Raw genomic sequence first — 27,796 nt, forward strand, 5'->3', positions numbered from 1 at the left:
CGATCATCTTTTTCCATATCTTTCTGTCCACTGTATCTTGTTCTGTTTCACCCATCACCTGCATGTCCTCACTCACCACATCCATAAACCTTCTCTTAGGCCTTCCTCTTCTCCTCTTCCCTGGCAGCTCTATCTTTAGCATCCTTCTCCCAATATACTCAGCATCTCTCCTCTGCACATGTCCAAACCAACGCAATCTCACCTCTCTGACTTTGTCTCCCAACCGTCCAACTTGAGCTGACCCTCTAATGTCCTCCTTTCTAATCCTGTCCATCCTCGTCACACCCAATGCAAGTCTTAGCATCTTTAACTCTGCCACCTCCAGCTCTGTCTCTTGCTTTCTGGTCAGTGCCACCGTCTCCAGCACATATACCATAGCTGATCTCACTACCACCCTGTAGACCTTCCCTTTCACTCTTGCTGATATCCGTCTGTCACAAATCACTCCCGACACTCTTCTCCACCCATTCCACCCTGCCTGCACTCTCTTTTTCACCTCTTCCACAATCCACATTACTCTGTGCTGTTGATCCCAAGTATTTAAACTCATCCACCTTCACCAATTCTATTCCTTGCATCCTCACCATTCCACTGACCTTCCTCTCATTCACACACATGTATTCTGTCTTGTTCCTACTGACCTTCATTCCTCTCCTCTCTAGAGCATATCTCCACCTCTCCAGGGTCTCCTCAACCTGCTCCCTACTATCGCTACAGATCACAATGTCATCACCAAACACCATAGTCCACGGGGACTCCTGTCTAACCTCGTCCGTCAACCTGTCCATCACCATTGCAAATAAGAAAGGGCTCAGAGCCGATCCCTGATGTAATCCCACCTTCAACTTGAATGCATCCATCACTCCTACCGCAGACCTCACCAATGTCACACTTCCCTTGTACATATCCTGTAGAACTCTTACGCACTTCTCTGCCACTCCCGACTTCCTCATACAATACCACAGCTCCTCTCGAGGCACCCTGCCATAACTCCTGGCCTTCTCTAAACTTTTCCATCAATTTTCAAAAAAGAATGGAGAAAAACAACACTGGCTCCCTGTAGCGGCATGTATTAAGTACAAATCCTTCATGCTTGCCTACAGCGTAGTCAACAGGTCAGTATCATTATTAATTTAAAAAATGTAAAATTATTTAAATTTAAACTTATTATTAAAAAAAGAGACACCTGTTAGTTCCTATGCTCTTTCTCAATCACTCAGGTCTTCTGATGCCACCCACTTCTGCGTGGCATCAAAATCTCAATCCAGACTCTTTTCAATTGTAGCTCCTAGCTGGTGGAATAAGCTGCCCACCTCCATTCTAACTCCTTTCCGGACTCCCTCCATGTGTTTAAGAAGCGTTAGAAGACCCTCTTGTTCTGTGAATTTCTGTCTAACTGATATTGGCTGTAAATTGCTTGTATTTTGTTCAGAGCTCTTCACTTGTGATGATCAATTCTGTACCCTTATCCTGTCACACTTGTTCCCAAACTGACCCCCAAACTGAGGTTTACTCAATTATGTTGTTAAGTCGCTTTGGATAAAAAGCATCTGCTAAGCAAATACATGTACTGTAATCATAAAAATGTCAGTGTGAAGATGCACAAATCTGATAGAGAGACCGAGTCAAGGCTGGCATGGCTGTCATCTATGAAATAGTCACTTGAAGAGGGTGAATGCTTAAGCCATCAATTATTTTGTGTTTAATATTTGTATTTGAATGTGAATTTCCCCTTGGAATTAATAAAGTATCTATCTATCTAATTTAGATCACCTTGTAGAGATCCGTTTTCACTTTGACATTAAAGAGTCTTTTTGTGTTGATCAGTGAACAGAAAAGTCAAATTAAATCCATTGTGATTCAGTGATGGAGAATAAAAAAATGTGAAAACGTCCAAGGGGGTGAATACGTGTCATAGCCACTCAATCTAGAGTGATGCAATATCTACACAACACATTTACTTCACATCAGCATTTCCCAAACTGTAGGCCGAAGCGGCATAGCAGGTGGATTGAGGTCAACTCTGGATGAGACCCCGCTCCGATGATCACGCTTGATTCATAGTGGCAGCATCAACAGGTTGACAATGGCCACCCCTGGACGAAACCACATCCACTGGTCCAATGAATGTGCTTGAATCACAACCCGCAGCACCAGTGTGGGATTGTGGCCAGCTCTGGGCAAAACCCCATCCACCAGTGCAATAAACACACTTGAATAACTGCGGTAGCATCTCAGGGGGATTATGACCAACCCTGGACAAAACCCTATCCACCAGTCCAATGATCACACTCAATTTACTGAGGTAGCATCGTAGGTGGATTATGGCCAACCCTGGAGAAAACCCCCTCCATCAGTCCAACGAATGTGCTTGAATCACTGTGGTAGCATCTGGGGGGGGTCTCGGCAGACCTTGGACGAAACCCTATCCACCAGTCCAACGATTGCACTGGATTTACAGCAGCAACATCATAGGTGGATCACGGTCAACCCTGGACAAAACCCCATTCGGCAGTCCAATGAACACACTTGAATAACTGTGGTAGCATCTCAGGGGGATCATGACCAACCCTGGACAAAACCCTATCCACAAGTCCAATGATCACACTTGATTTACTGCGGCAGCATTGTAGGTGGATCATGGCCAACCCTGGAGAAAACCCCCTCCACCAGTTCAATGAATGCACTCAAATCACTGTGGTAGCATTTTGGGGGATCATGGCAGACCTTGGACAAAACCCTATCCACCAGTCCAACCATCACACTGGATTTATAGCAGCAACATCATAGGTGGATCACGGTCAACCCTGGACAAAACCCCAATTCAGCAGTCCAATGAAAGCACTCGAATCACAGCCACAGTATCGCATGGGATTGTGGCCAAATCTGGACAAGCCCTCATCTACAGGTCCAATGAACATGCTTGAATCACGGCTGATCCTGCACAACCTCCACAAACCCCATTCTGAAGATCGTGCTTGATTCACCAAGGTGGAAAAGCATTGACGAACATGCTCGATGCATCTAATGCTCTGGTAATCATGCAAAGCATTGATGCTCGTGCTCGAATCACCGAGGGGGACCACCCCACTCACCCTGCTCCAATGATCGCACTAAATTCACATCGGGGGAACCAAATCTCACAACCACTGGTGGGTCGAGAAAGCCAGAGCACGTGAAAAACTGGGTCATGACACCACATAGGTTGGGAAATAAAAGAGGGGTAATTTTGAACTGAGTTACAGTATGTGCAAATCAACAACTACCTAGTAATTTAATTTTCCAAAGAGATTGACTGCAAATTCACGCCAACAGAACAATTTGGGAAGATGGAGCTTCCTAAAATCCCCTGGAGAACGCAGCCGCCTTACAGGAATGGTTTCAATGCATCGCTCTGGCCGCTCACCTGCATTGGAGGCCCTCCTCTCCCTCTCCCTTTCCTGCTGTTCTCGTTCCAGCTGTTCCTGGCGCAGTTGCTCCTGGCGCTGCTGTTCCAGACGCTGTTGCTCCAGCTGCTGTTGCCTGCCAACGAAGAAAACAAAAGGAGTTAGCCTACGCTTGCCACTTGCCTGCTGGCGCCCTGCAGGTGCTGGCAGGATTTCGGCAAGTGAAGAGGCGTAGGACGAGTACACACAAGCTGAAAAGACCCCCTTCCTTCTTGTTGCGCGTGAGGTGTGACTGTGGTGAAGTAGTTAGGATCACCTTAAACAAACACCAGGGGGGACGTGATTGGTCACAAAACTAATTATGGTGTCTGCTCCCTAAACTTTAACAAGAACTGACGCATGCTGGCACGAGTTTATTCTCCGGACACAAACATATCCCGACCCACCCAAAGCACGAGGGACGCTCATCAGCAACAACAGCCTTATTTTCTTCTGATTAACTGCATTTGACAAACGTGTTGCTCCTCTCACTCAAGTGGAGTTAAATCACCATCTTATGAGAGGAGTATATGGGAACATAAAGAAGAATAACTACGTCCAACTGTTACCTGCCACCTAAAATTACAGGCAAGCGCACATTTTATACTTACTGGGAAGAGCAGTAAGGCTGTGGTGGCTGCGGCACTGGGATTCCAGACAAAACAATGCCACACATCGTTGTGTACCCGACCAGAAGCAGAAAGCCTCAATACCCCTTAGCCAGCTGTAGCAGTCACCCAAGAAATCAGCTTAGAGCTTATCCTGATATGGCCGAGAGGCTCCACGCAGATTGTGACGCATGCCGGACCCACACTTAATCCTTGGCCGGCTGCAGCTTGCATGGCTCATGAACTATAAAAGAAGTTTAAGGCTATTTAAGTGGCCCACTATCACCAAGATAGTCAGAGCTGCACAGACAGACAGCTACATGGAGGAGCTACATTACAATACAAGACAGTCGCCTCCAGATTAAAGTCGGCTTCCTACAACCTTAAAAGTCAAGACCCCCTGACGGGCGTCAGAAACCCCAAAGCTCTGCTCAGACTTGAATGTTACCCAGCATTCTGATCAAATGGAGAATGAATAGTTCTAGTGAGTGAGGCACTATAAATATCTCTTTTTGTAAAGAAAATGATTGTTCATGCCTGCAAAAATTATGAATATAAAACGATATTTTGTTCTCTTTCAAGAAATTAGTGTTAGGTGACCCCCGACCCAATCCACCCCCCCCCCCCCAGGATCCATGGTCACATGGTGGGGGCTTAAATAACCAAGAGGTGTACTTCTCATTAGCTTCTAGGAACAGTGGTGGCAACCGTTCTACTCCATGTGATATATAATGGGTCCGCAGCTCTAAACAGATGGCCAGTTTTTAACTCTTTTAGGGCGCATTTTTTTTGTTCCTTTTTCTCCCAAGGCTGAATATTTTTCCAAAAAAACTCAAGTTTTCTGAAAAGCACACAAAGCTATAGTTTCTCACATAAACCAACATAAAGTGTCTGTTGCTGTCTGTGTGCAGAGCTGTGTCGCCGTGTGTTAGCCATTGAAGCATTAGCAGATGTGTGGGGGTACCTCACTTTAGTTTTAGATCTCGATCTCCAGATCAAGTCAAGTCAAGCTGGGGAGCATGCACTAGTACAGCATGTTGCTACACCCACTACATGACGAAACAACTCAGCATCCCGGTTGGCAACCCCCCCAGGCAGACACTGGTCCAGTCCCACCCTCCGGAAATGACCCTCTATCTGCCGCAGCCAGGTGTTACGTGGGCGACCCCTTGGCCTGGTCCAGCCACTCGGCAATGAGGATCTTACAAGCTGGATCACCCTCGGGGAAACGCCCCGCATGGCCGTAGTGCCGTAACTGACGCTCCCTCATAATGCAGGTGGCTCTGAGGCTAAGGATCTGTGCTGGTATCCAGAAGGTTGCCAGTTTGAATCCCCGTCACTGCCAAAAGAGATCCTACTCTGCTGGGCCCTTGAGCAAGACCCTTAACCTGTCATTGCTCCAGAGGAGCTGTATAATGGCTGACCCTGCGCTCTGACCCCAAGGGGTATGCGAAAACTAACACATTCCTAATGCAAGAAATTGTATAAGGCGAAATAAAGAACAAAACAAAAATAATGTGCCCCATTTGGGGCTCCATGAGCAACACAAAGTCAAACCAACGGAACCCAAGGATTTTCCGGAGAGACACAGTAGCTAAAGAGTCTAGTCTTCATCTCTGGTCACTAGATAGCGTCCATGTCTCTCAACCATATAGCAAGACAGAGAGCACCAGGACTCTAAAGACTTGGTCCTTCGTCCTTTTTCAGAGATGTCAGGAGAACCACACACCTCTTTTCAGTGACCTCATGACCCCCCATGCTCTCCCAATCAGTCTACTGACTTCATAGAAAGAGTTACCAGTGACCTGAATGTCACTGCCAAGGTAAGTAAACTCAAGTCAGAGTTAAATTCAAAATCTATATATATATAAAATCCCTATGTGCGTCCAGGTGTCCGTGTGTGTGTGTGTCTTCTGGTGAAGTGCGCATGCGCGGGGCACGGTGCGATGCGCGATATTACTGTCAGAGAAACTTAGAGGCGTTTTACGGAAATACAAACCAGTATTACTGCGAGGGGAAATTAAAGGTATATTACGGACGTACAAGCCAGCGGATGTACAAGACGGTATCCTTCAATAAGGGCGCGCACAAAAAGACGAGCCTCAAAAGGGCGACCTCAATTGGGCGCAGCGAATAAAGGCGCGCGTAAATAAAGATCTGCACCTCTGTTGCTCTTCACATATTCCAGAGCCATTTGAATTAAATTATCTACGAACACCTTTATTCGCCGCGCTCAATTGAGGTCGCCCTTTTGAAGCTCGCCTTTTTGTGCGTGCCCTTATTGAATAGAGCCGTACAAGACAGTATTACTGTCACAGAAAATTAAAGACACACAATACACGGCGGCAGCCCACGAAGAACGGTCAGCTCAGCAAGTAAACATCAACAAAAGAAAGGCTGAAAGAAAGAAAAATACGACCAACAAAAAGAATGAGGTCAAAGTCCCTTGCCATGTAATATAGACTGTTCCTACTAATGTTTATGCACTGCTGTTCTAGCGCCCGTTATTGTAACGGGCTAAATGACTAGTAATGAAATATATGCAAAACATCATCCACATGCGAGTATTTTGGTTTGCGCATTCGCTTCGCTCTATCACTAGATGTCGATGCCATTCTAGATGTTGTTTACTCTATGGCAGGGGTAGGCAACGTCGGTCCTGGAGTGCCACAGTATGTGCAGGTTTTTGTTCCAACCCAGTTCCTTAACGAGAACTCAATTATTGCTGATGAAGCACATATTGCTTAAGTGACATTTTAATGCTTCATTTTAGTGGTCTCGCTTGTTAAGGTTCTCCAACCTTAATTGCTTATTTCAATCTTAAACTGCTGCATTCAGTGTTTTAATTGCTCCTTATTAGCAATAAGATGTAAAACAGGGGTAGGCAATGTCGGTCCTGGTGAGCCGCAGTGGCTACAGGTTTTCATTCAACCCAATTGCTTAATTAGAAACCAATCATTGCCAATCTCAGACCTTATTTAATTTTATGGCTTGTTAGTCTGTGTAATGTAAGGCTCTTATATCGTAGATTTTTTTCCTTTCCAAGGATATCATCCAAATGATTTGAAGCCTAAAACAGATCATTTTCAGTCTGTCACATTTTTCTATTAAGTGTTTTATTAAATCAAACCGTGCATGATGAACACACACAGATGTAATTGGAAAAAAACTAGCTGGAGAACTGCTGGCTGCTTTGTCTTTTACATCTTATTGCTAATAAGGAGCAATTAAAACACTGAATGCAGCAGTTTAAGATTGAAATAAGCAATTAAGGTTGGAGAACCTTAACAAGCGAGACCACTAAAATGACGCATTAAAATGTCACTTAAGCAATATGTGCTTCATCAGCAATAACTGAGTTCTCGTTAAGGAACTGGGTTGGAACAAAAACCTGCACATACTGTGGCACTCCAGGACCGACGTTGCCTACCCCTGATCTATGGTACTCATACACCTGCAGGGATTCGACGTCAAGTCAATGAATTGAACATTCCTCCTAGCAAAGAGGGTCTACCTATAAAGCAACAAGGAGTCTTCTCAATGTTTACAGCTCATTATCATCCTCAATCCCGTTGTCGACAGAAGTTGACATTCGCCCTAAAAGAGTTAAATAAATAATAATAAAGGAGGGGGCGTGGTAGCATGGCGGGAGCGGTGTTTCTGCACTTACATGCACAGGTGCAGAATCGCCCCGTGTCTGTAATTGATGCCGGGATAATCGCCACACCTGTGTCACACGTCCCAATTATAAGAAGGTGAAGCGCGAGTGCTAATAAAGAAAACAGACAGGACGGAGGTTAAGGGAGAAGAAGGCTGGAGACATTAAGAGCCAGTGAGGTGCGAGCGAGCAAGAGAGAGTAGGATCACTGAAGAATGTAGGGGGCTGGGATGGAGAGCCCCTAAGAAGTAGTGTGTGAAACGACACTCGGTGGGGTGGGCACAGTTGGACGTGGTTGCTCCAGATGAGCGGTTTCGAGGAGATGGAGTGACTGGCAGTGTGGGTGACTCGCCGTGGAAGACAGCGAGAGTCGAAAGAGACTTGGGAGGGAGAGCCCCAATTTGAGCGCCCTGGGGCATCTTGGTCCGGCACGTGAGCTGCATGTAGGCAACTGGACTGGAAGTAAGGTCAGCCGCAACTGCAGATAGGGCGACTCCCCTGTTGCAGGGCCAGAATGGGAGAAGCAGGGGAGCCACCAACTGAACGGAGAAGGCATCAGGTTTTTGTTGTTTTTTTTTTTTTTTTTTAAAGGGACTGTTTCCAGCCCAACGGATTTTAACCTCGTTTTAAAGAATTATTTATTGGATTGTAAACCTCCCACTTGTCACTTCAGTTTTAAGGATTATTTATTTATGGATTTGATGTTTGAATCACTGCACTATTTATCTGGACACAGTTTTTGATTTTTGCAATAAAAGCACTTGCACTTTGCACCTTCCCCTTGCTCCAAGTGTGATTTGTCCTCATCTGCCAGAGGATCCCAAATGGGAAGAGGGAGCTTGGAGCAGGACCTGCACCGTCACACCCCAGCAGAGGAGATCTCAAGATCAGCAAGTATTGTTGTTTCAGGCAAGGAAGTGGACGGTGGCTCCGATGATGGAAGGACAGTGCATCCAACTTCCCGTATAAGGAACATGATCTCGATTTAAAGTAACCTGCCCACATTTCCGAATAAACAAATAACGATCCTCTTCAACCCACAAGCAAACAAGCAAAGGACAGTGGAAATTAAGAAAGGCATAACAGCACTTGAAGCGGAGCAGAGGAGAGCAAACCAACTGCATCATGGGACTGCAGACTGAAGAAATAATGATCCTCTATGAGCCATAAGTAAGCAAGCAAAGGACAGTGGAAATTAAGAAAGGCATAACAGCACTTGAAGCGGAGCAGAGGAGAGCAAACCAAGTGCATCATGGAACTGAAGAACAAGTCCTACTGAGAGAGAGACAATTAAACCTGACTGCGTGGGGACCTCCATCCAGGTCTTCAAGATCCTCCAAGGCTTGGATAAAGGAGATCCTAACAGCTAATGTGTGGTGAGTGTACAGACACAAAATGGCTGCCGTCACATCATCAAGGTGGATGCTGCACATTAGTGGTGACTGAAGTGTAAAAAAGACCTCTGAGTAGTGGAAAAAAAATACAACATAAATGTAAAGAATTCTTCTTCTTCCAAAATGATAGGTGGCTGAGTTCCACTGGTGTGGCTCCACTTCGGATACCCACAGGGCCACATGGCACTTGAAGTTCTGCAGGGCAGCCTTGTTGGGTTCCTCAGTGGCCGCTGCCGGGAGTGAAGTCCCTTGCTGTAGCACAGCTCCACCTGGCCTTGGAAGTGCTTTCTAAACGCAATGCTCTGCCACTGGAAGTACTTCCGGGTCCAGCACAAAAGCAGTCAATCCACATTACTTGGGCAAGTCGGAGTTGGAGAGAAGAAGGACAATGCTAGCTTGAGAAGGAGTGGAGGTTTGAAGGAAGAGAAGAGTGAGGGACGAAGACCTGTCCTAAGGTGTCTTGTTAAAAAGCAAAACCTTTTGAACCCGTGACTGTCTTTGGTCCAGATGTGTCTGGGGCTCTGCTATCACCCCCTACAGGTCACAGTGCAAAATACTTGAGCAGTGGACCAAACCCACCTTCAGATACAGTGATGTCTATGTTAGGTGCCACCAGCTTTCACTTCTATATCACTCTGCAAATAATGAACGACGGTTTCTGCCCCAGTGGAGTCAGGCTTGCCATTTTATACCTACCTAGTTTTTCAATCAGATTATAAATTCCCAGGATTTCAACAAAAGATGTTTTCATTTGCCTGCGTGTGTCCTTACAGTCATGTGGTGACATCATACAATACATGACACAAGGGCACATTTCATACTGGCAGTTTTTTGTACTGTGAAATTTGATATAATGAAATTTTGTCATCTAATGCCTATAAATAAAAGTAAGCTGGGAGGCAGGGTGGCACTGTTTGTGGGTAGCACTCCTACCTCATGGATCCATCACCTTACTTTGAAGTCTATGCTTGGCTGTTGATCCTGTGGAGTTGGCACAATCTCTCTGTGTCAGCTTTGCATTAAATGTTGCATTAGCCGGAACTCGATTCCCGTTCAGGTTTGCTTACCGTCTTCCCACCAAAGCTGCCAGGATTAGGCTTCAGCCCCCTGTGCTTATGAATGGGACTGAATGTGTATGTACAGTAGCATTGGATTGGTACTAAAATTTTGACTTCAGGTTTCATACCAGCTCTTAGACCCCAATAACGGTACCAAAATGGTTCTAAAACAAATAGCGGAAACCCCCCTTCCACCCAAGAAAATGCTTCGTTCCCCGAACCCTAATGTCTGTGCACCTCGCTATTCTGCTGCACAATCGTGAGCCTCACTTGTACCCTGTACCACATAAAGTGGGTACAGAAAAGAATCCCACCCTTTGAAATATTCCCATTTTTTTTTTGCTTTACAGCCTTAAATGAAAACACACAAACTAAGATTTTTTCCAGCTTTGCTTACTCAATGCAATCTGTAACATCCAAGTGAAAGATATCACAGCTACAGTTCAGAAGAATTTTTAAAAAATCAAAAACAAGAAATCCTGAGATGAATAAAGGATCACCCCCTTCATAAACTCAGTCAGGTGTCAGTGCCCACCATTTCCATTGCGGTTACTGGCTTCCTTCCACCTGTAACCAGGTGTAATCAGTGTGATTAGTGACGCTGTTCCTGGCACATTCATTCCCTTGCTTGGTAGTGCAACTGACAGCAAACAACTGACTATGGGAGGCGAGGCACTTTCAAAAGATCTCAGGGTTAGAGTTGTGGACAGACATAAGGCAGGAGATGGAGACAAAAAAATCTCAAAGGCTTTATCAATCCCAAGGAGCTCAGTAAAGTTCATCACAAAGAAGTGGTGAGTGTTTGGTACTACTAGGACCATCCCTGGATCCGGCCATCCCTCCAAACTGGATGGAAGAACAAGGAGGAAACTGGTAAGAGAGGCTACCAAGAGGCCAATGGCCACTTTGAAGGAGTTACAGGATTGAGTGGTCATTGTGTGCAGGTGACAACAATTTCACAAGCACACCACAATTGTTGCTTGTTCAGGAGGGTCGTAAGGAAAAAGCCACTTCTCAAGAAAGGCCACATTAAGGCTTGTCTGAGCTTTGTCAGAATGCACCTTGAAGATTCTGATGCCAAGTGGAAAAAGGTCTTATGGTCAGATGAGACCAAAATCAAACTATTTGGCCTCAACACCAATGCAGCTCACCATCCACAACACACCATACCTACAGTAAAGCATGGAGGTGGCAGCTTCCTGTTGTCAGGGTGTTTCTCTGCCGCAGGGCCTGGGGCTCTCGTTAGGGTCGAAGGAAAAATGGATGGGGCAAAATACCATCAAAGTCTGGAGGAAAACCTGCTACCCTCTGCCAGAAAGTTGAAGAATGGCAGAATGTTCACCTTTCAACACGACAACAACCCGAAGCACACAGCAAAATTGAGCACACAGTGGCTGAAGGAGAAAAAAGTGAATGTCCTTGTGTGGCCAGTCAGAGCCCAGACTTAAATCTGTGGAAAGATTTGAAGATAGCAGACCACCAACACTCACCATCCAATATGACCGAACTTGAACAGTTCTGTGAAGAACAGTAGGGGGGCAAATATGACACAATCTAGAGATGCAAAGCTGATAGAGAAGAATCCCAACAGACTCAAGGCTGTCATTAAAGCAAAAGGTGGGTCAATAAAATGACATTGACATTGGGGGGTGGGGGGGGGGGGGGGTGATTTTTTATTAATCTCAGGATTTCTTGTTTTTGATTTTTTATAATTCTTCTGAACTGTAGCTGTGATATCTTTCACTTGGATGTTTTAGGTTGCATTGAGTAAGTAAAGCTGGGAAGAAATATTTTTGTGTGTGTTTTCATTTAAGGCTGTAAAGCAATTAAACCGGGAATATTTCAAAGGGTGGGATTCTTTTCTGTACCCACTATACAATAGCAAGAGGGGCCACCTCCTCTTTGGACTTTCCAGCAAGTTTACATGTGCAGAAGAAGGAAAATGGGAGTTCAGGGTGTGGTGTGTAGATGGGTGCAGAATTGGCTCAGACACAGGAAGCAGAGGGTGATGGTGTGAGGAACCTCATCAGAACTGGCCGATGTTAAGAGTGGTGCCCAGCAGAGGTCAGAACCCCCCGCGAAAGGTGAAAAGTAGAAACCATATGTTTATATGGTTATTTTTATATCGTCATGCTTGGGTCACAGATTTGCGCAGAAACACAGGAGGTTGTAGAGAGACAGGAACGTTATTCAAACACTGCAAACAAACATTTGTCTCTTTTTCAAAAGTTTAAACTATGCTCCATGACAAGACAGAGATGACAGTTCTGTCTCCATATGCAAACATATCTTCCTCTTCAAAGGAGTGTGCGTCAGGAGCAGAGAATGTCAGAGAGAGAGAGAAAAGCAAACAAAAATCAATAGGGCTGTTTGGCTTTAAGTATGCAAAGCACCGCCGTATAAAGCAGTTGCAAGGAAGGCAGCAGCTCACACCCCCTCCATCAGGAGCAGAGAATGTCAGAGAGAGAGACAGAGAAAAACAAACAATCAAAAATCAGTACGTGCCCTTCAAGCTTTTAAGTATGTGAAACACCGTGCGGCATGTCGCTTCACGAAGCAGCTGCACAGAAGGGAGCAACGTGAAGGTAATCTTTCAGCATTTTTAGACGAGCGTCCGTATCGTCTAGGTGTTGCGAACAGCCCCCTTACTCACATCTCATATATTTGAGGAGTTTTATTTAATGCGTAATACGCGCTCTGGTTGGGAAGCTTCTCAGCCATCTGCCAATAGCGTCCCTTGTATGAAATCAACTGGGCAAACCAACTGAGGAAGCATGTACCAGAAATTAAAAGACCAGAAATCCGCGATATATATTTAAATATGCTTACATATAAAATCCTCGATAAGAGTGAAGCCGCAAAAGTCGAAGCACGATATAGCGAGGGATTACTGTATATATAAATGATTTAGATAGGAATATAAATAACAAGCTGGTTAAGTTTGCAGATGATACCAAGCTAAGTGGATTGGCAGATAATTTAGAATCCGTTATATCATTACAGAGGGACTTAGACAGCATACAGGCTTGGGCAGGTTTGTGGCAGATGAAATTTAATGTCAGTAAATGTAAAGTATTACATGTAGGAAGTCAAAATGTGAGGTTTGAATATACAATGGGCTGTCGGAAAATCAAGAGTACACCTTATGAGAAGGATTTAGGAGTCATAGTGGACTCTAAGCTATTGACTGTCAGCCAGTATTCAGAAGCCATTAAGAAGGCTAACAGAATTTCAGGTTATATAGCACGATGTGTGGAGTTACAAGTCACAGGAGGTTCTGCTCAAGCTTTATAAATAACTGGTGAGGCCTCATTTGGAGTCCTGTGTGCAGTTTTGGCTTCCAGGCTACAAAAAGGACATAACAGCACTAGAAAAGGTCCAGAGAACAGCAAGTAGATTGATTCCAGGGGATGAGTTATGAGGAAAGATTAAAAGAGCTGAGCCTGAAGATTAAGGGGCGACCTGATTGAAGTGGTTAAAATTATGAAGGGAATTAGTCCAGTGGATCGAGACTGTGACTTTAAAATGAGCTCATCAAGAACACGGTGACACAGTTAGAAATTTGTTAAGAGTTAATTTCACACAAACATTAGGAAGTTTTTCTTCACACGGAGAACCATAGACACTTAGACTAAGCTACCAGGTAGTGTGGTAGACAATAGGACTTTTGGGACCTTCAGAACTCGACTTGATCTTACTTTACAAGAATTAAGTGGATAGGACTGGTGAGCTTTGTTGGGCCGAATGGCCTCTTCTCGTCCCGATTGCTTTAATGTTCTAATACTTTGTTAATCCCCGATGGGAAATTGCCTTTTCACTCACCCAGCCTGCATGCAGGTGAGCCTCTCTATTATGCAGCACAATCATGCGCCTCCCTTGTACACTGCCACACTCCATGTATTAATAAGGGAAGCCTCCTCTTCCTCTTTGGACTATCCCGCAAGTTTACATTAATATGTGTTTAAAGAGCGGGGATTTGGGGGTCTGAATTTGTTCCCCGACAGAGAACAAGGTGTTTTAAAATTACCAGTTACATTTTTTTGTTCCCCCAATCCTGCATGCATGCCCAACTCCCTGATCTGCCAAACTCCACAAGTGAAGCCTCCTCTTTGGACTGCTCAGCTCGTTTACGCACATATGTAGATGTTTGAAGTGCTCTTTGGGCCTCTTGGTGAGTCGAGCTAGATTTAATGTGTATTTTAAAAGTACATTTTGCACAAACATTAGGACGTTTTCCTTCACACAGAGAACCACACACATGGAATAAGTGACCAAGTAGTATGGTGGACAGTAGGACTTTAGGGACTTTCAAAACTCGACTTGATGTTTTCAAGAAGAATTAAGTGAACAGGACTGGTGAGCTTTGTTAGGATAAATGTCCTGATCTCATCTAAATTGAACAAACAATGGACGTTCCGCCTTGGAGTTCCAATCACACTTAGAAATGACCGAGCCCAAGGTGCCTGAACACTGCCATTTATTTCCAGTAACAATATTAGCAAAATGCTGGTACCGTACCCTTTTAAAAATTGGGGTTTCTGTACCTTTTCAGTTTCAGTATACCTTGCAACCCTAATGTACAGAGAGACAAAATAGGAAAAACGTCACTAAAATGCACTGAAATTCAAAATTCACGATACCTTCTTTGTTGCTCCAGTTCTTCTGGGGTTGGCCCATTCTGCATAAGGCGGGGGGTACCAGGCATCCCTGAGGATAGACAGAAGTGTTAAAAAGGTCCTGCACAGGGTATGCAGAATATTTTATATAAACAATAAAATGACACTAATGTATTTGTAGTGCCTACAAAAAGGATTCAGACTGCTTCACTTTATTCACATTTTGTTATATCATCACCATCAACGAGCACCCAATACCTTGGAATGACAAAGGAAACATAGGGATTTTGGGAATTTTTGCAAACCAAGAAACTGAACAATCCCACTGACCCAAGTATTCAGACCATTTGCTATGACACTTGAAATTTGGCTCAGGTGTATCCATGTTGTGTTAGCCCTTGAGATGTTTGGAGTCCACCTGTGGTCAATTCATTTGACTGCACATGATTAGTAAAAGCCCAACCCCTGTCTATAGAAGGACCCAAATTTGAGCAAAGGCCGAGCCATGAGGTCAAAGGAAATGCCTGCACTTTAACTGAAGGACAGGACTGTGTGGAGGCACAGATCTGGGGAAGGCTACAACAAAATGTTTACAGCACTGAAGGTTCCCAAGAGCACAGTGGCCTCCACGGTTCCTAAATGGAAAAAGTTTAGAACAACGATGAATGTCCTAGAGCTGGCTGCCCAGCCAAAAACTGAGCAATCAGTAGAGAAGGACCTCGATAAGAAGGGTGACCAAGAACTTGATGTTCACTCTGAGCTCCACAGAACCTGTTTGGGAGAAACTTCCAGAAGCACAACTTTGCTAATCTGGGCTTTAAGACAGAGTGGCCAGACAACACAAGAAAGCCCACTGGGAGTTTGCAAAAAGGCACCAGAAGAACTCTCATATTATGAGAAACAAGATTCTCTGACAAACTCAAGATTGAATTATTTGGCCTCAATACTAAGTGTTATGTCTGGAGGAAACCAGGCACCTCTCCTTCACCTGCACAATTCCATATTAATGGTGAAGCACAGTGGTGGCAGCATCACACTGTGGGGTTGTCTTTCAGGGGCAGGGAATGGAAGGCTAGTCAGGGTTTTGGGAAAGTGGAACAGAGCAAAGTATAGAGAGAGTTGAACATTTACCTTCCGACAGGACAATAACCCAAAGTACAAAACAAAGGCAACACAGGAGTGGCTTAAGGACAACTCTGGGAATGTTTTTGAATGGCCCAGCCAGAGACCAGACTTGAACTCAATCAAGCATCTCTGGAGAGACCTGAAAAGAGCCGTGCACCGATGGGCTCCAGCCAACCTAACAGAGCTTGAGAAGATCTACAAAGAAGAATGGCAGAAAAATCCCAAAACCCAGGTGTGTGTGTCAAAGCCAGGAAGTCATGTATAGCTATTAAATTTCAACGGGAAATTTCAGTTTATTTTTAAACAAACAAATCAAACAAATCTCCAGGACCAGATAATATTTACCATCGAGTTCTTATGGAGGTTAACAAGCACAGATATAAAACCTTGACGCATTTTTAGGAAGTCACTGTGCATTAGGGAAATTTAAAAGGACTGGAAAATGGCAAATAACATTCCATTATATAAAAAGGGTGATTGGGCAGATCCAAGTAACTAGAGGCCAGTAAGCTTCACATGCAACACAGGAAAATTAATGGAAGGAATTATTAAGGATAAATTTGAGCAACACCTGGCAAGGACAGAGGAACAGAGAGCATGGGATCAGAAGATGGAGGTCGTGTTTTACTAACATGCTGGAATTCTCTGAGGACGCAACAAAAGGATATGATCAAAGTGGAGTAGATGATATGATTTATCTGGACTTTTAGAAAGCATTTGATGAGGTGCCACATGAGAGGTTGGGCATCAAACTAAAACAAGTGGGTGTTTAGGGTGATGTTTATAGATGGTTACGAGTGTTATAGACTCAAATTAAATGTATGTTTTTATTAAATAATAGTAATAATAACAACAGCTCATTACTCAAAATGGAAAAATGCATGGAAGATCTGGGATCGAACCTGAATCCTCTTGATTTCTCTATAGCCCACCCATGCAATTGATAAATGGGCTTCGGTTTTTACATATTGACAGCGAAATGTAAATTGAATATTTTCTTTTCTTTGGATACTTGCTTGAATAAAGGCGCACTTGTTTTGTTATACCTTTGTGAAAATATCTATATATATAATTCACTAAGTCCATGGTAAGCAAGACGCACGCAAGACCGAGCCCCGCCCACCAACAATTCACTAAGCAGCCGACCATGGCACACACACTACAGAGCCAACAATTTGCACGAGAGCGAAAGCATTTCCCAAGAATGTTTTCATTAATCAAGAACGAAAGTTGGAGGTTCGAAGAAGATCACATACCGTTGTAGTTCCGACTATAAACGATGCCGACTGGCGATCCGGCGGTGTTATTCCCATGACCCGCCGGGCAGTCATTACTCCCACTGGCATGCCTCCGCATAAAGTCAAACTTAAAATTGGTTCAGTCGTCATGCTTCTCAGAAACCTCATGCCAGCAAGAAGACTCTGTAAAGGCACTAAACTGACTGTTCTCAGCATTCACCGCAATGTACTGGAGTGTAAAACAATCGCAGCTGCTACCTCACAAACTGTCCTTATTCCCCAGATTTCCCTGACCCCATCAGATTCAAATTTGCCTTTTACATTTACACGCAGACAATTTCCTGTTAGATTGGCCTTTGCAATGACAATTAATAAGGTACAGGGACAGACTTTCAAAACGATATGCCTGTATCTGCCAAAACCAGTTTTCAGTCACGGACAATTGTATGTTGCTCTCTCCAGAGTTCCATCTTTTCATTCACTCACAGTCGTTTCCTCAAACCCAAAAAAACTGAGAAATCCCATGTCCATAAGTATTCACAGCCTTTGCTCAATACTTTGTTGATGCACCTTTGGCAGCAATTCCAGCCTCAAGTCTTGTTGAATATGATGCCACAAGCTTGGCACACCTATCCTTGGCCAGTTTCGCCCATTCCTCTTTGCAGCACCTCTCAGGCTCCATCAGGCTGGATGGGAAGCATCGGTGCACAGCCATTTTAAGATCTCTCCAGAGATGTTCAATCAGATTCAAGTCTGGGCTCTGGCTGGGCCACTCAAGGACATTCACAGAGTTGTCCTGAAGCCACTCCTTTGATATCTTGGCTGTGTGCTTAGGGTCGTTGTCCTGCTGAAAGATGAACCGTCGCCCCAGTCTGAGGTCAAGAGCGCTCTGGAGCAGGTTTTCATCCAGGATGTCTCTGTACATTGCTGCAGTCATCTTTCCCTTTATCCTGACTAGTCTCCCAGTCCCTGCCACTGAAAAACATCCTCACAACATGATGCTGCCACCACCATGCTTCACTGTAGGGATGGTATTGGCCTGGTGATGAGTGGTGCCTGGTTTCCTCCAAATGTGACGCCTGGCATTCACACCAAAGAGTTCAATCTTTGTCTCATCAGACCAGAGAATTTTCTTTCTCATGGTCTGAGAGTCCTTCAGGTGCCTTTTGGCAAACTCCAGGCAGGCTGCCATGTGCCTTTTACTAAGGAGTGGCTTCCGTCTGGCCACTCTACCATACAGGCCTGATTGGTGGATTGCTGCAGAGATGGTTGTCCTTCTGGAAGGTTCTCCTCTCTCCACAGAGGACTTCTGGAGCTCTGACAGAGTGACCATTGGGTTCTTGGTCACCTCCCTGACTAAGGCCCTTCTCCCCCAATCACTCAGTTTAGATGGCCGGCCAGCTCTAGGAAGAGTCCTGGTGGTTTCGAACTTCTTCCACTTACGGATGATGGAGGCCACTGTGCTCATTGGGACCTTCAAAGCAGCAGCAATTTTTCTGTAACCTTCCCCAGATTTGTGCCTCGAGACAATCCTGTCTCAGAGGTCTACAGACAATTCCTTTGACTTCATGCTTGGTTTGTGCTCTGACATGAACTGTCAACTGTGGGACCTTATATAGACAGGTGTGTGCCTTTCCAAATCATGTCCAGTCAACTGAATTTACCACAGGTGGACTCCAATGAAGCTGCAGAAACATCTCAAGGATGATCAGGGGAAACAGAATGCACCTGATCTGAATTTTGAGCTTCATGGCAAATAAATTTGCAAAAACCTCAAGTAAACTTTTTACATGTTGTCATTATGGGGTGTTGTGTGTAGAGTTCTGAGGAAAAAAATGAATTTAATCCATTTTGGAATAAGGCTGTAACATAACAAAATGTGGAAAAAGTGATGCGCTGTGAATACTTTCCGGATGCACTGTATGCGTGGGCTACATGAAAGGAGGAATCAGGCATGGAGCCAGAGTTACATCCAAAGCAAACAACTTTTCAGGTTGGCTGTTCATCCATCCAAAAACACTGACCTGGATCTACAGCAGAAGCAAGGATCTCTAGAGCTTGTGACATTCCACCGGCAAAGGTGGCGGCCTCCTCTTTGCTCGAGAAGTTAAGGCCCCACACCTGTCGAGCATCTCTCCACTGATGAAAATTTGGTGTGGCTTGATTGTACTTGAGACCCTTGGTGATGGGGCAGTTGATGACCACCTAAAAAGTAAGCACAAAAAGTGTGTAAGTATACTATTTTGTAAGTACAGCACAACAAGCACAAGAAGGGAAAGATGAAACCAATTTAGAAAAATCAGTGTTTTCCCTATTAAAAAAAATTATTGGTGGTCTGCATTGATTGCTGATGCGGTTTTATGGGGGGGTGGGCTCTCTCTTATGAGTGCACACTGATAATATGTAAGTTTCAATTTGCATACACTTCTGCAAAACGGACACCAAAAGTAATTTTGCATGTCATTTCACAATTCTGAAATGCAGCATTTTTTGAGGTTTTAAAATATTTGGTGGGGAGGAAAATGAGGAATTTTGCTCTCTAAACCCTCATTCACACTTCCGCGTTTACCTGTGCTATCTGTCACACATTTTTTATGTGCGGGGTGTTGTGAACTTCCAAGTCCCTAAAAGTTCCAAAAGCACTTCCATAAACTTCCCACTAGAGGGAGATATTACCATCAAACCCCAGCTAGTAATAAGGGTAAGCGCCAAATCTTAAAAAAAAAAAAATAAAACTTTTATTTTCATATAAAATGTCTGGCTCACTATAAAGCTCCAAAGAGCTCAAGATGCACAAAAGAGTTTCCAGCAAGGCAGCCCAAAGCAAACAACGTCCCAATACAAAGTCAAAAAAAAAAAAAAAAACACAGAGCAGGGGTTCAAAAATCCTGTAAATCCATAAGCACATCAAAACACAAGAACTCACACACCGCTTAGCACTTTTGAAAATGAACTGCCAGGAACTCTGGGAGACCCTGCAGATTTATAGGACAGAGGGCAGCTCCTGGCTATGATTGGCAGGTGGCCCCGCCTCTTGAGGAACCACCCACAAAATACAAGGAAACAACAGCTTAGATACGTAAGCACAAAATCAAAAATAAAGAATCATGCACATCAACAACATAAATTAAAGAATCAGAAATGACCAAAACAGACCATAAAACACGAATTTGAATTTGGAGGAACCCTGGCTGATACATGAAACGTGGAGGAGGTGTGTATCCATCAGGGGGCACAGGATAACTGGAGATGTTTTGTTTTTTTTTTTTTAGAATTGCAGCGTATACTTTGAACCTATACAGTATCACAAATGTCACATTAATAACATCACCCGGTCTGCTTACTTCCACCTACGTAATATTAATCGCATTCGCCCCTCCCTCACTCCTCATACCACTGCAATTCTTGTTCATAGTCTTGTCACTTCTCGGCTGGACTACTGCAATTCACTCCTCTTTCGTCTCCCTAATAAATCTCTTCATAAGCTTCAGTTAGTCCAGAATTCTGCAGCACGTATCATCACTCGAACCCCATCTATTCACCATATTACTCCGGTCTTGCAGCAGCTTCATTGGCTCCCGATCAAGTTTCGTATTGATTTTAAGACTCTTATTAACATTTAAGGCCATCCATAACCTCGCCCCTCCATATCTGTCTGACCTTCTTCATGTTGCCATTCCCTCCCGTAACCTTAGATCCTCTTCCTCCACCCATCTGACCGTCCCTCCTGCCCGTCTAACCACCATGGGGAGTGGAGCGTTCAGCCGTTCTGTTCCCAAGCTCTGGCATTCATTACCTGCGGATCTCTGAAATATCAAATCATATTCATTCTTCAAATGTAAACTTAAAACACATCTGTTTAAAATGGCTTTTTCTTTTTCCTCCTGATTATAGTGGTTTTGTTTGGTTTTAATTTTTAGATTTTCTGATGTTTTAAGTTGTTTATAATTGTGTCTTTTATTTATTTATTTATTGTCTGTTCGGTGTCCTTGAGTTCTCTGAAAGGCGCCTTGTATAAATAAAATGTATTATTATTATTATTATCTCACAAAAGTGACTACACCCCTCACATTTTTGTAAATATTTTATTAAATCTTTTCATGGGATAACACTGAGGATATGACACTTTGATACAATGTAAAGTAGCCCGTGTACAGCTTGTATAACAGTGTAAATTTGCTGTCCCCTTAAAATAACTCAACACACAGCCATTAATGTCTAAACCGTAAAAGTGAGTACACCCCTAAGTGAAAAATGTCCAAATTGTGCCCAGTTAGCCATTTTCCCTGCCTGGTGTCATGTGACTCATTAGCGTTACAAGGTCTCAGGTAGGGATACACCGATACCACTTTTTTGGAAAAGGAGTACGAGTACTTGCATTTCAGTACTCACCGATACCGAGTACTTGCCGATACAGAGTACTTAATAAAAACATGATTTAAATTTACAGGTAACAGCTTTAGTCATATAATTTAACAAAAAAAAAAAACAAGAAACTCTCGTCTATCCACTGGGAGGTTAGGCTAATTAGCGACACGGGGCTAACACTGCTTGTCCAAATATCCGTGGTGAAACTAAACGCAGAGTAGGCTTGCAATAGGCTGTGGATATGTTTTTTCACGGAGTCGTGTAGTTTAGGCAGCTCCGTGTCAGTCATGTAGCGGCGGCTTGGGACATCATATCTGGGCTCCAGAACATGGAGGAGACGCAGGAATCCCACATTTTCTACCTCCAAGAGTGGCTGGTAACTCAATGCAATGTACTCGATAATTGCCTGTATTATTTTCACAGCATGTGGATTGTCTCTGGACATTTTCTCTGGTCTTGCAAGAGTTTGCTGCAGCGTGGGTTGTGTTGGTTTAGAAGCGTGGGTAAACTCTTTGTACTCATTGTCGTGTTGGGATTTTAGGTGCTTGATTAAATTACTTGTGTTAAATGCGCTACCTTTTGAGCCTCCTCTGGACAATTTCGCTGAGCACAATTTGCAGTCCGCCTTTGTTTTGTCGTCTTCATTCACTTTGAAATAGTTCCACACGGCTGACATCTCTCACCTCGCCTTCTCCCCGCTCTGAGCTGCAGCCGGGGCCTGGGGGCGGGCACTCGGCGCCTGTGATTAACCCCTTACACGCCGCTCAAACATAGACATTTCTCAGACCGTGGTATCGGTCCCCGGTATCGGGGGACTTTTAACGAGTACGAGTACTTTAGAAAATGTGGTATCGAGGCCGATACCAGATACCTGTTTCGGTATCGGTGCATCCCTAGTCTCAGGTGTGTTAAATTTGGTGTGATCGCTCTCACACTCTCTCTTACTGGTCACTGGAAGTTCAACATGGCACCTCATGGCAAAGAACTCTCTGAGGATCTGAAAAAAAGAATTGTCAAGAGGCCAGTTTTAAATAAATAATCGCCGCACTACAGCTGCCACGTCCTCTTCATAAATAGAAGCGCGAGGCGGCTAAAGGGAGGAAAAAGAAAAGAAAGACGGAGGTTGCGGAGTGAGGAAGTAAGGATGAAAGCAGTGTGGAAAGAACCGGTGTGAGTGAGCGAGTGAGCGAGCGAGCAAGGCAGCTGGACAGTGAGCCCAAGCAGGGGTGATTGACCCACACTCATTGGGACAGAAGGGAGCGGTCGTTCCAGCTGAGCGATCATGGAGCTGGAGTGACCAGAAGAGGGACCCGGCTTGTTTTTAAACAGACTTCTTCCAGTATTGTTTTAACCTTGTTGTATTTAATGAAGACTTTTTACTATTGGATTTTAACCTCCACTTCAATTCTGTTTTTACAAGGGGGCTCCGCCCCCTGCTCGCCTACCCCCGGCGTTGGGTATCCTGAAATACATTAGTCGAGCTCGTTCGTTTTGGAGCCGTGCCCGCTTTTCCCGTGGCATTTCAGACGCGCGTTGTAGGCGCCTGCGTTCATTGATCTTATCCAGGTGGGCTCGTGTTTGTATCGTTGAGCTGTACTGTGTTTGAATTTGGTGTAAAGCGTTCAGCAGTTTGTACAATCCCAAGCAGCACATTATTCATAACTTCACTCCGCAGTAGTGCCACTCACAATATGGCGGTGACGCCTGCGCCTTCACTCCGCAGTAGTGCCACTCACAATATGGCGGTGACGCCTGCACCTTCCGTACTATGTCAGGTTTGCCTCTGCTGTGTGGTGTGGACGTTTAGGGTTCCGTATTCTCTGGGCTTGTTGCTTTATTTCTTATTTCTGTTAATTGAGCTCTTTCGTTGTTGGCGGTGTATAGCGCGTTGTAGGCGCCTGTGCTTTCCGTACCATCTCGGGTTTGATTATGCTGTGTGTTGTGGACTTTTGTGGACACTGTAGTCTGTCCTGTTTAACTCTGGGGCGGGAGGCTGTATCCTCTTTTTTGTGTGGCTGTGTCGTTACCGCTTTCTGTCCTATCTCGGGTTTGATTTGTGAACCTTTGTGGACTCCGTAGTCTGTCCCGTTTCACTCTGGGGCGGGGCGCTGACTCCTCGTTTTTGTGTGGCGCCTGCGCACTATGTCCCCTGCGTCCATGGGCACGTACCTGCGTTCATATCCGGTTTACCATTCTCGGTTAGTAATATGGATGGGATTATTTATTTATTTAAGGATTCTGAAAGCACTGCACTTTATTTAATTTGGACTTTGTTTTTGATTGTTGTTTTTGTTGATTTTAATAAAAGCACTTGGCACTTTTTGCACCATCCCCTTACTCCATTGTAGTGCCTCACTGTCGTACTCATCGGTAACATTTAAGGACTCCGAGAAGCGAGATGGGAGCATGCAGTGAACCCGCATCGTCACAGACTTTACGTCAAAACTGTAACCTCCTCTCCACCCAGTTCCTCCTCACTTCCTTCAGGCCAGAACTCGACTCATGCAAGGTTAGTTTTATTAGTTGTTTATGGTTAGTTTTTGTATAAATTACGGATTTTTCAAATGTTCATTTTTTTTCCCTGTGCTTAAAACTCATTAAAACAAAGTGTTTACAGCGAGCGGTTCGTAAGGCTGTACTGTGAACTCTTGCAATGTTAGTTTTCTCTGTTCAAGATTTTCTTAGTGTTATTAATTGTTTTTACATTTAGTTTACTATTACACTGTGCATTCTATGGTATAATTAACTATTTTTGCGCTTAAAAAATCTTAAAAAATATATATATATTTACATACAGTTCGTACGGTCCGGAACGGATTAATTGTATTTATATAGAATCCTATGGGGGAAATTGCTTCGGGTCACAACCAGAGTTTTGGAACGAACTACGGTCATGACCCGAGGTTCCACTGTATTGTATGAGCTGTTTAGGAATGACAGCCATTTTTATACGTTGTTCCTCTCCTTCTTTAGGGGCTCAGCATTATTTGGACATTTGACTGGCCAGCTGCTCCACAGCCAGGTGTGAGCAGGTCCCTCATTATTCCATTAACTATTAAGCAGGCAGAAGTTGATTCCAGTTGTGGAATTTGCATTTGAAAGCTGTCAATACGAGGTCCAAAGAGCTGTCCATGCAAGTAAAAACAGGCTATCATTAGGCAGAGAAAACAAGACCATCAGAGAGGGAGCAGATACACCAGGAGTGGTCAAATCAACCATTTGGTACATTAGGAAAGAGAAGGAACACCCTGGTGAGCTCAGCAATACCAGAAGGCCTGGAAAGCCACAGAAGACAACTGTGCTGGGAGATTGCTGAATTCTGTCCTTGGTGAAGAAGGACCCCTTCATGACATTTAGCCAAACCAAGAACACCCTCTGGGAGGTACGCCTGTCATTGCCAAAGTCTACAATCAAGAGAAGACTTCATGAAAGTAAAGACAGCGGGTTTACCACAAGGTGCAGACCACTGGTAAGCCTCAAGCATTGCAAGGACAGATTCGACTTTGACAGCAAATATTTTTAAAAAAACATTCATGGCTCATGATCTGCAGCACACCACAGCATCTGTGAAACATGAGAGGCAGTGTTATGGCATGGGCATGTAGGAGAGCCAATGGAAGTCTGTCACCACTGTTTAGTGATGATATGACTGCTGACAGAGTAGCAGGATGACTTCTGAAGTGTCCAGGGCGCTATACTGTCTGCTCTGATTCAGACAAGTGCTGCAAAGCTGACAGGACAACACTTCACAGTACAGATGGACGATGAGCCAAAACGTACTGTGAAGGCAAAACAAGTGCTTTTAAAGCAAAGAAGTGGAATATTTTTCAATAACCAAGTCGATCAATTGACCTCAACCCAACTGGACACGCACTTCATTTGCTGAAGACAAAACTGAAGGCAGAAAGTCCAACGAACAAGCGACACCTGAAGACAGCGGCAGTAGAGGCCTGGCAAAGCATCACTAGAGCAGAAACCCACCATTTGAGACGGCCGTGGGGTTCAGACTTCAGGTAGTCATTGACGGTAATTGATTTTCAGGCAAGTATTGAAAAGTGATCATTACATTTATGATTATGTTAGTCCCTGCAAATGGGAGGACCATGTATAAAAATGGCTGCCATTCCTGAATGGCTCATACAGTATTTTGTTAAACCCCTTAAATTAAAGCTGCAAGTTACACTTGAATCACATCTTGATTGCTTTGTTTCAAACCCACTGGGGTGGCGCACAAAGCCAAAATTATGAAGATGGTGTCACTGTTCAAATACCCCCGAACCCAAACCTTAGCCCAGACCCATCGGGTCAGTCGTTCCTGATCGAGAGGTCGTGAACCTGAGAAAGAGCATTGGCCTGAAGAAAGCTCTGGCGATAAATGACAGAAAAGAGACTGTAGGTCCAAAACCCACCTCATGACACGCAGGTTCAAGTCCTTGTGCAAGGCCATCCACTGTAAAGGTGCATGATCTGGTGAACTTGTGGCCCAAGAGATGTCAGCTGGGTAAATCGCCCATTTGATCGTCAAGGCCTCCCGTTCCACTGCCACATACCTGGTTGATCCTGCCAATAACATAAGCTTGTCTGAAAGATGAAGCCATGCATGTCTAAGTGCATTCTGCCATCCCTTGGTCTGACATGGAATTACCTTCTTTTGAGCCCTTTAGCTGCCTCCCATGTGCGCAAGTGTGTGTGTGTGTGTGTGTGTGTGTGAGACAGCCTCTTCATATATACCGAAAAAGTCAACAATTTCTGTGGAGTGCACTTAATTTTCACATGACTATAACTCGGAACTTGAACAGAAATCGGTTTTCACTCTAAAACCAGCCAACCAAGAGGATGGACTTCAAGGAAGCAAGTGGCTTCTACCCCGGCTGAGTTAGAGCAACATTTTTTAACCAAACAGATTTAATTTTGTCTTAAGTCGTAGTGGTGGCTTCTGTGTATACGAGAGGTGACAATCAATGAATGATCACAGATAGATAGATAGATAGATAGATAGATAGATAGATAGATAGATAGATAGATAGATAGATAGATAGATAGATAGATAGATAGATAGATAGATAGATAGATAGATAGATAGATAGATAGATAGATAGATAGATAGATAGATAGATAGCATTATGCATATACATAACAAAATTTTTTGTTGGTAGGACTCAGCTTCAAGGCAGAATACTTAAAATACACAATACACTATAATTAATAAAATAAACATATTAAGTAAGTATAATGCTAACAAACATAAGAGAGGCTCATCTGTCTGATGTCTCAGGTTTTAAGTATCACAACAGAATGGAAAAAAAAGAAATTAACCAGGACGGTATTGAAGCTCCACTCCCTGTATGCGGAACACATTCATACAGCACCAGCTCCACTAGGCCGCACGCTCTCAACGGTCAGAAAAGAGAGTTTGCGATAGTTTGGAAAATGTGAAATTGTGCTAGAAAAGTCATCACAGAGTTGCCTAATTTGTGATCCAGTATGATTTTCTAGTTGTATAAGTGGACATCTCCAGGCGATGAGATCAGAACCTGTGGTCTATTATTCTGAATGTAAAATATATGAGTAAAATTATACAATGAGATCAATCAGAAATAAAATAACCAATTGTGAAATTGTATGCTGAAGCAGAAATGAGAGAAGAATACAAAGTGAGCGTGAGATTATGTCAAGGGTCAGCACTGAGCCCATTACCGGTGATAATAATATCAGATGACATCAACAAAGAAATGAAGAAGAAGCCTGTGTGGTCAATGCCTTTTGCAAAAGCTCTGAAGTTATATTAACGTAACAAATGAGGAACTGGAAGAAGAATTGGAGAAGTGGAGAAATGCTCTAGATCAGGGGTCTCCAACCTTTTCTCCCCCGAGAGCTACTTTTCCAAAATGAAAATGGCCAAGAGCTCCTCATGCTTTCTAACGTTTATTCTCAAGGCTTATTTCAACCCCAACAAACTGAATAAGCTTGTTTTGCCTGAACATTTACAAAATGTTGGTGTCCACAACTCGCATTTTGCATTAAAACATCACAAAAAATATTTAGTTCACCTGCAAGTGCATTGTGTATGTCTGTTTCTAGTGTATCTCATACTATTGAATTAAAACATGAATGCTGTCAAAACAAAATAATGCAATTCCAAATCCACAGATATGACTAATTCATTTGTCATTTTGTCACATGTCACTGTGTCACTTTATTCACAGGTCCAGTTCCATGTGTGATGTGTTTTTTAGTTAGTCAGATGACCGGCACTGCATGGAGTCAACAAGAGAGGCAGGTGTGTGGTGGAGTGGAGCCACTGAG

General features: G+C 43.9%; 1 protein-coding gene across 4 annotated transcripts in view; it reads right to left on the reverse strand.

The window, feature by feature from the left end:
- The window catches only part of vaspb (vasodilator stimulated phosphoprotein b), a 212,524-nt gene that overhangs the window by 35,077 nt on the left and 149,651 nt on the right, over nucleotides 1-27,796 (reverse strand). For all 4 annotated transcript variants that reach the window (XR_007936309.1, XR_007936307.1, XR_007936308.1 and 1 more), the window contains exons 3-5: nucleotides 19,147-19,327; nucleotides 14,784-14,850; nucleotides 3,407-3,522 (exon numbers count right to left, since the gene is read on the reverse strand). Coding sequence is in view for 1 of the 4 variants with exons in the window: in XM_028796005.2 (XP_028651838.1) it covers nucleotides 3,407-3,522; nucleotides 14,784-14,850; nucleotides 19,147-19,327 (364 nt within the window). In the remaining 3 variants the exon portion in view is untranslated. The remainder of the gene's footprint in view (nucleotides 1-3,406; nucleotides 3,523-14,783; nucleotides 14,851-19,146; nucleotides 19,328-27,796) is intronic.

Source organism: Erpetoichthys calabaricus, chromosome 1 (assembly GCF_900747795.2).
Source record: "Erpetoichthys calabaricus chromosome 1, fErpCal1.3, whole genome shotgun sequence".
Lineage (NCBI taxonomy): Eukaryota > Metazoa > Chordata > Cladistia > Polypteriformes > Polypteridae > Erpetoichthys > Erpetoichthys calabaricus.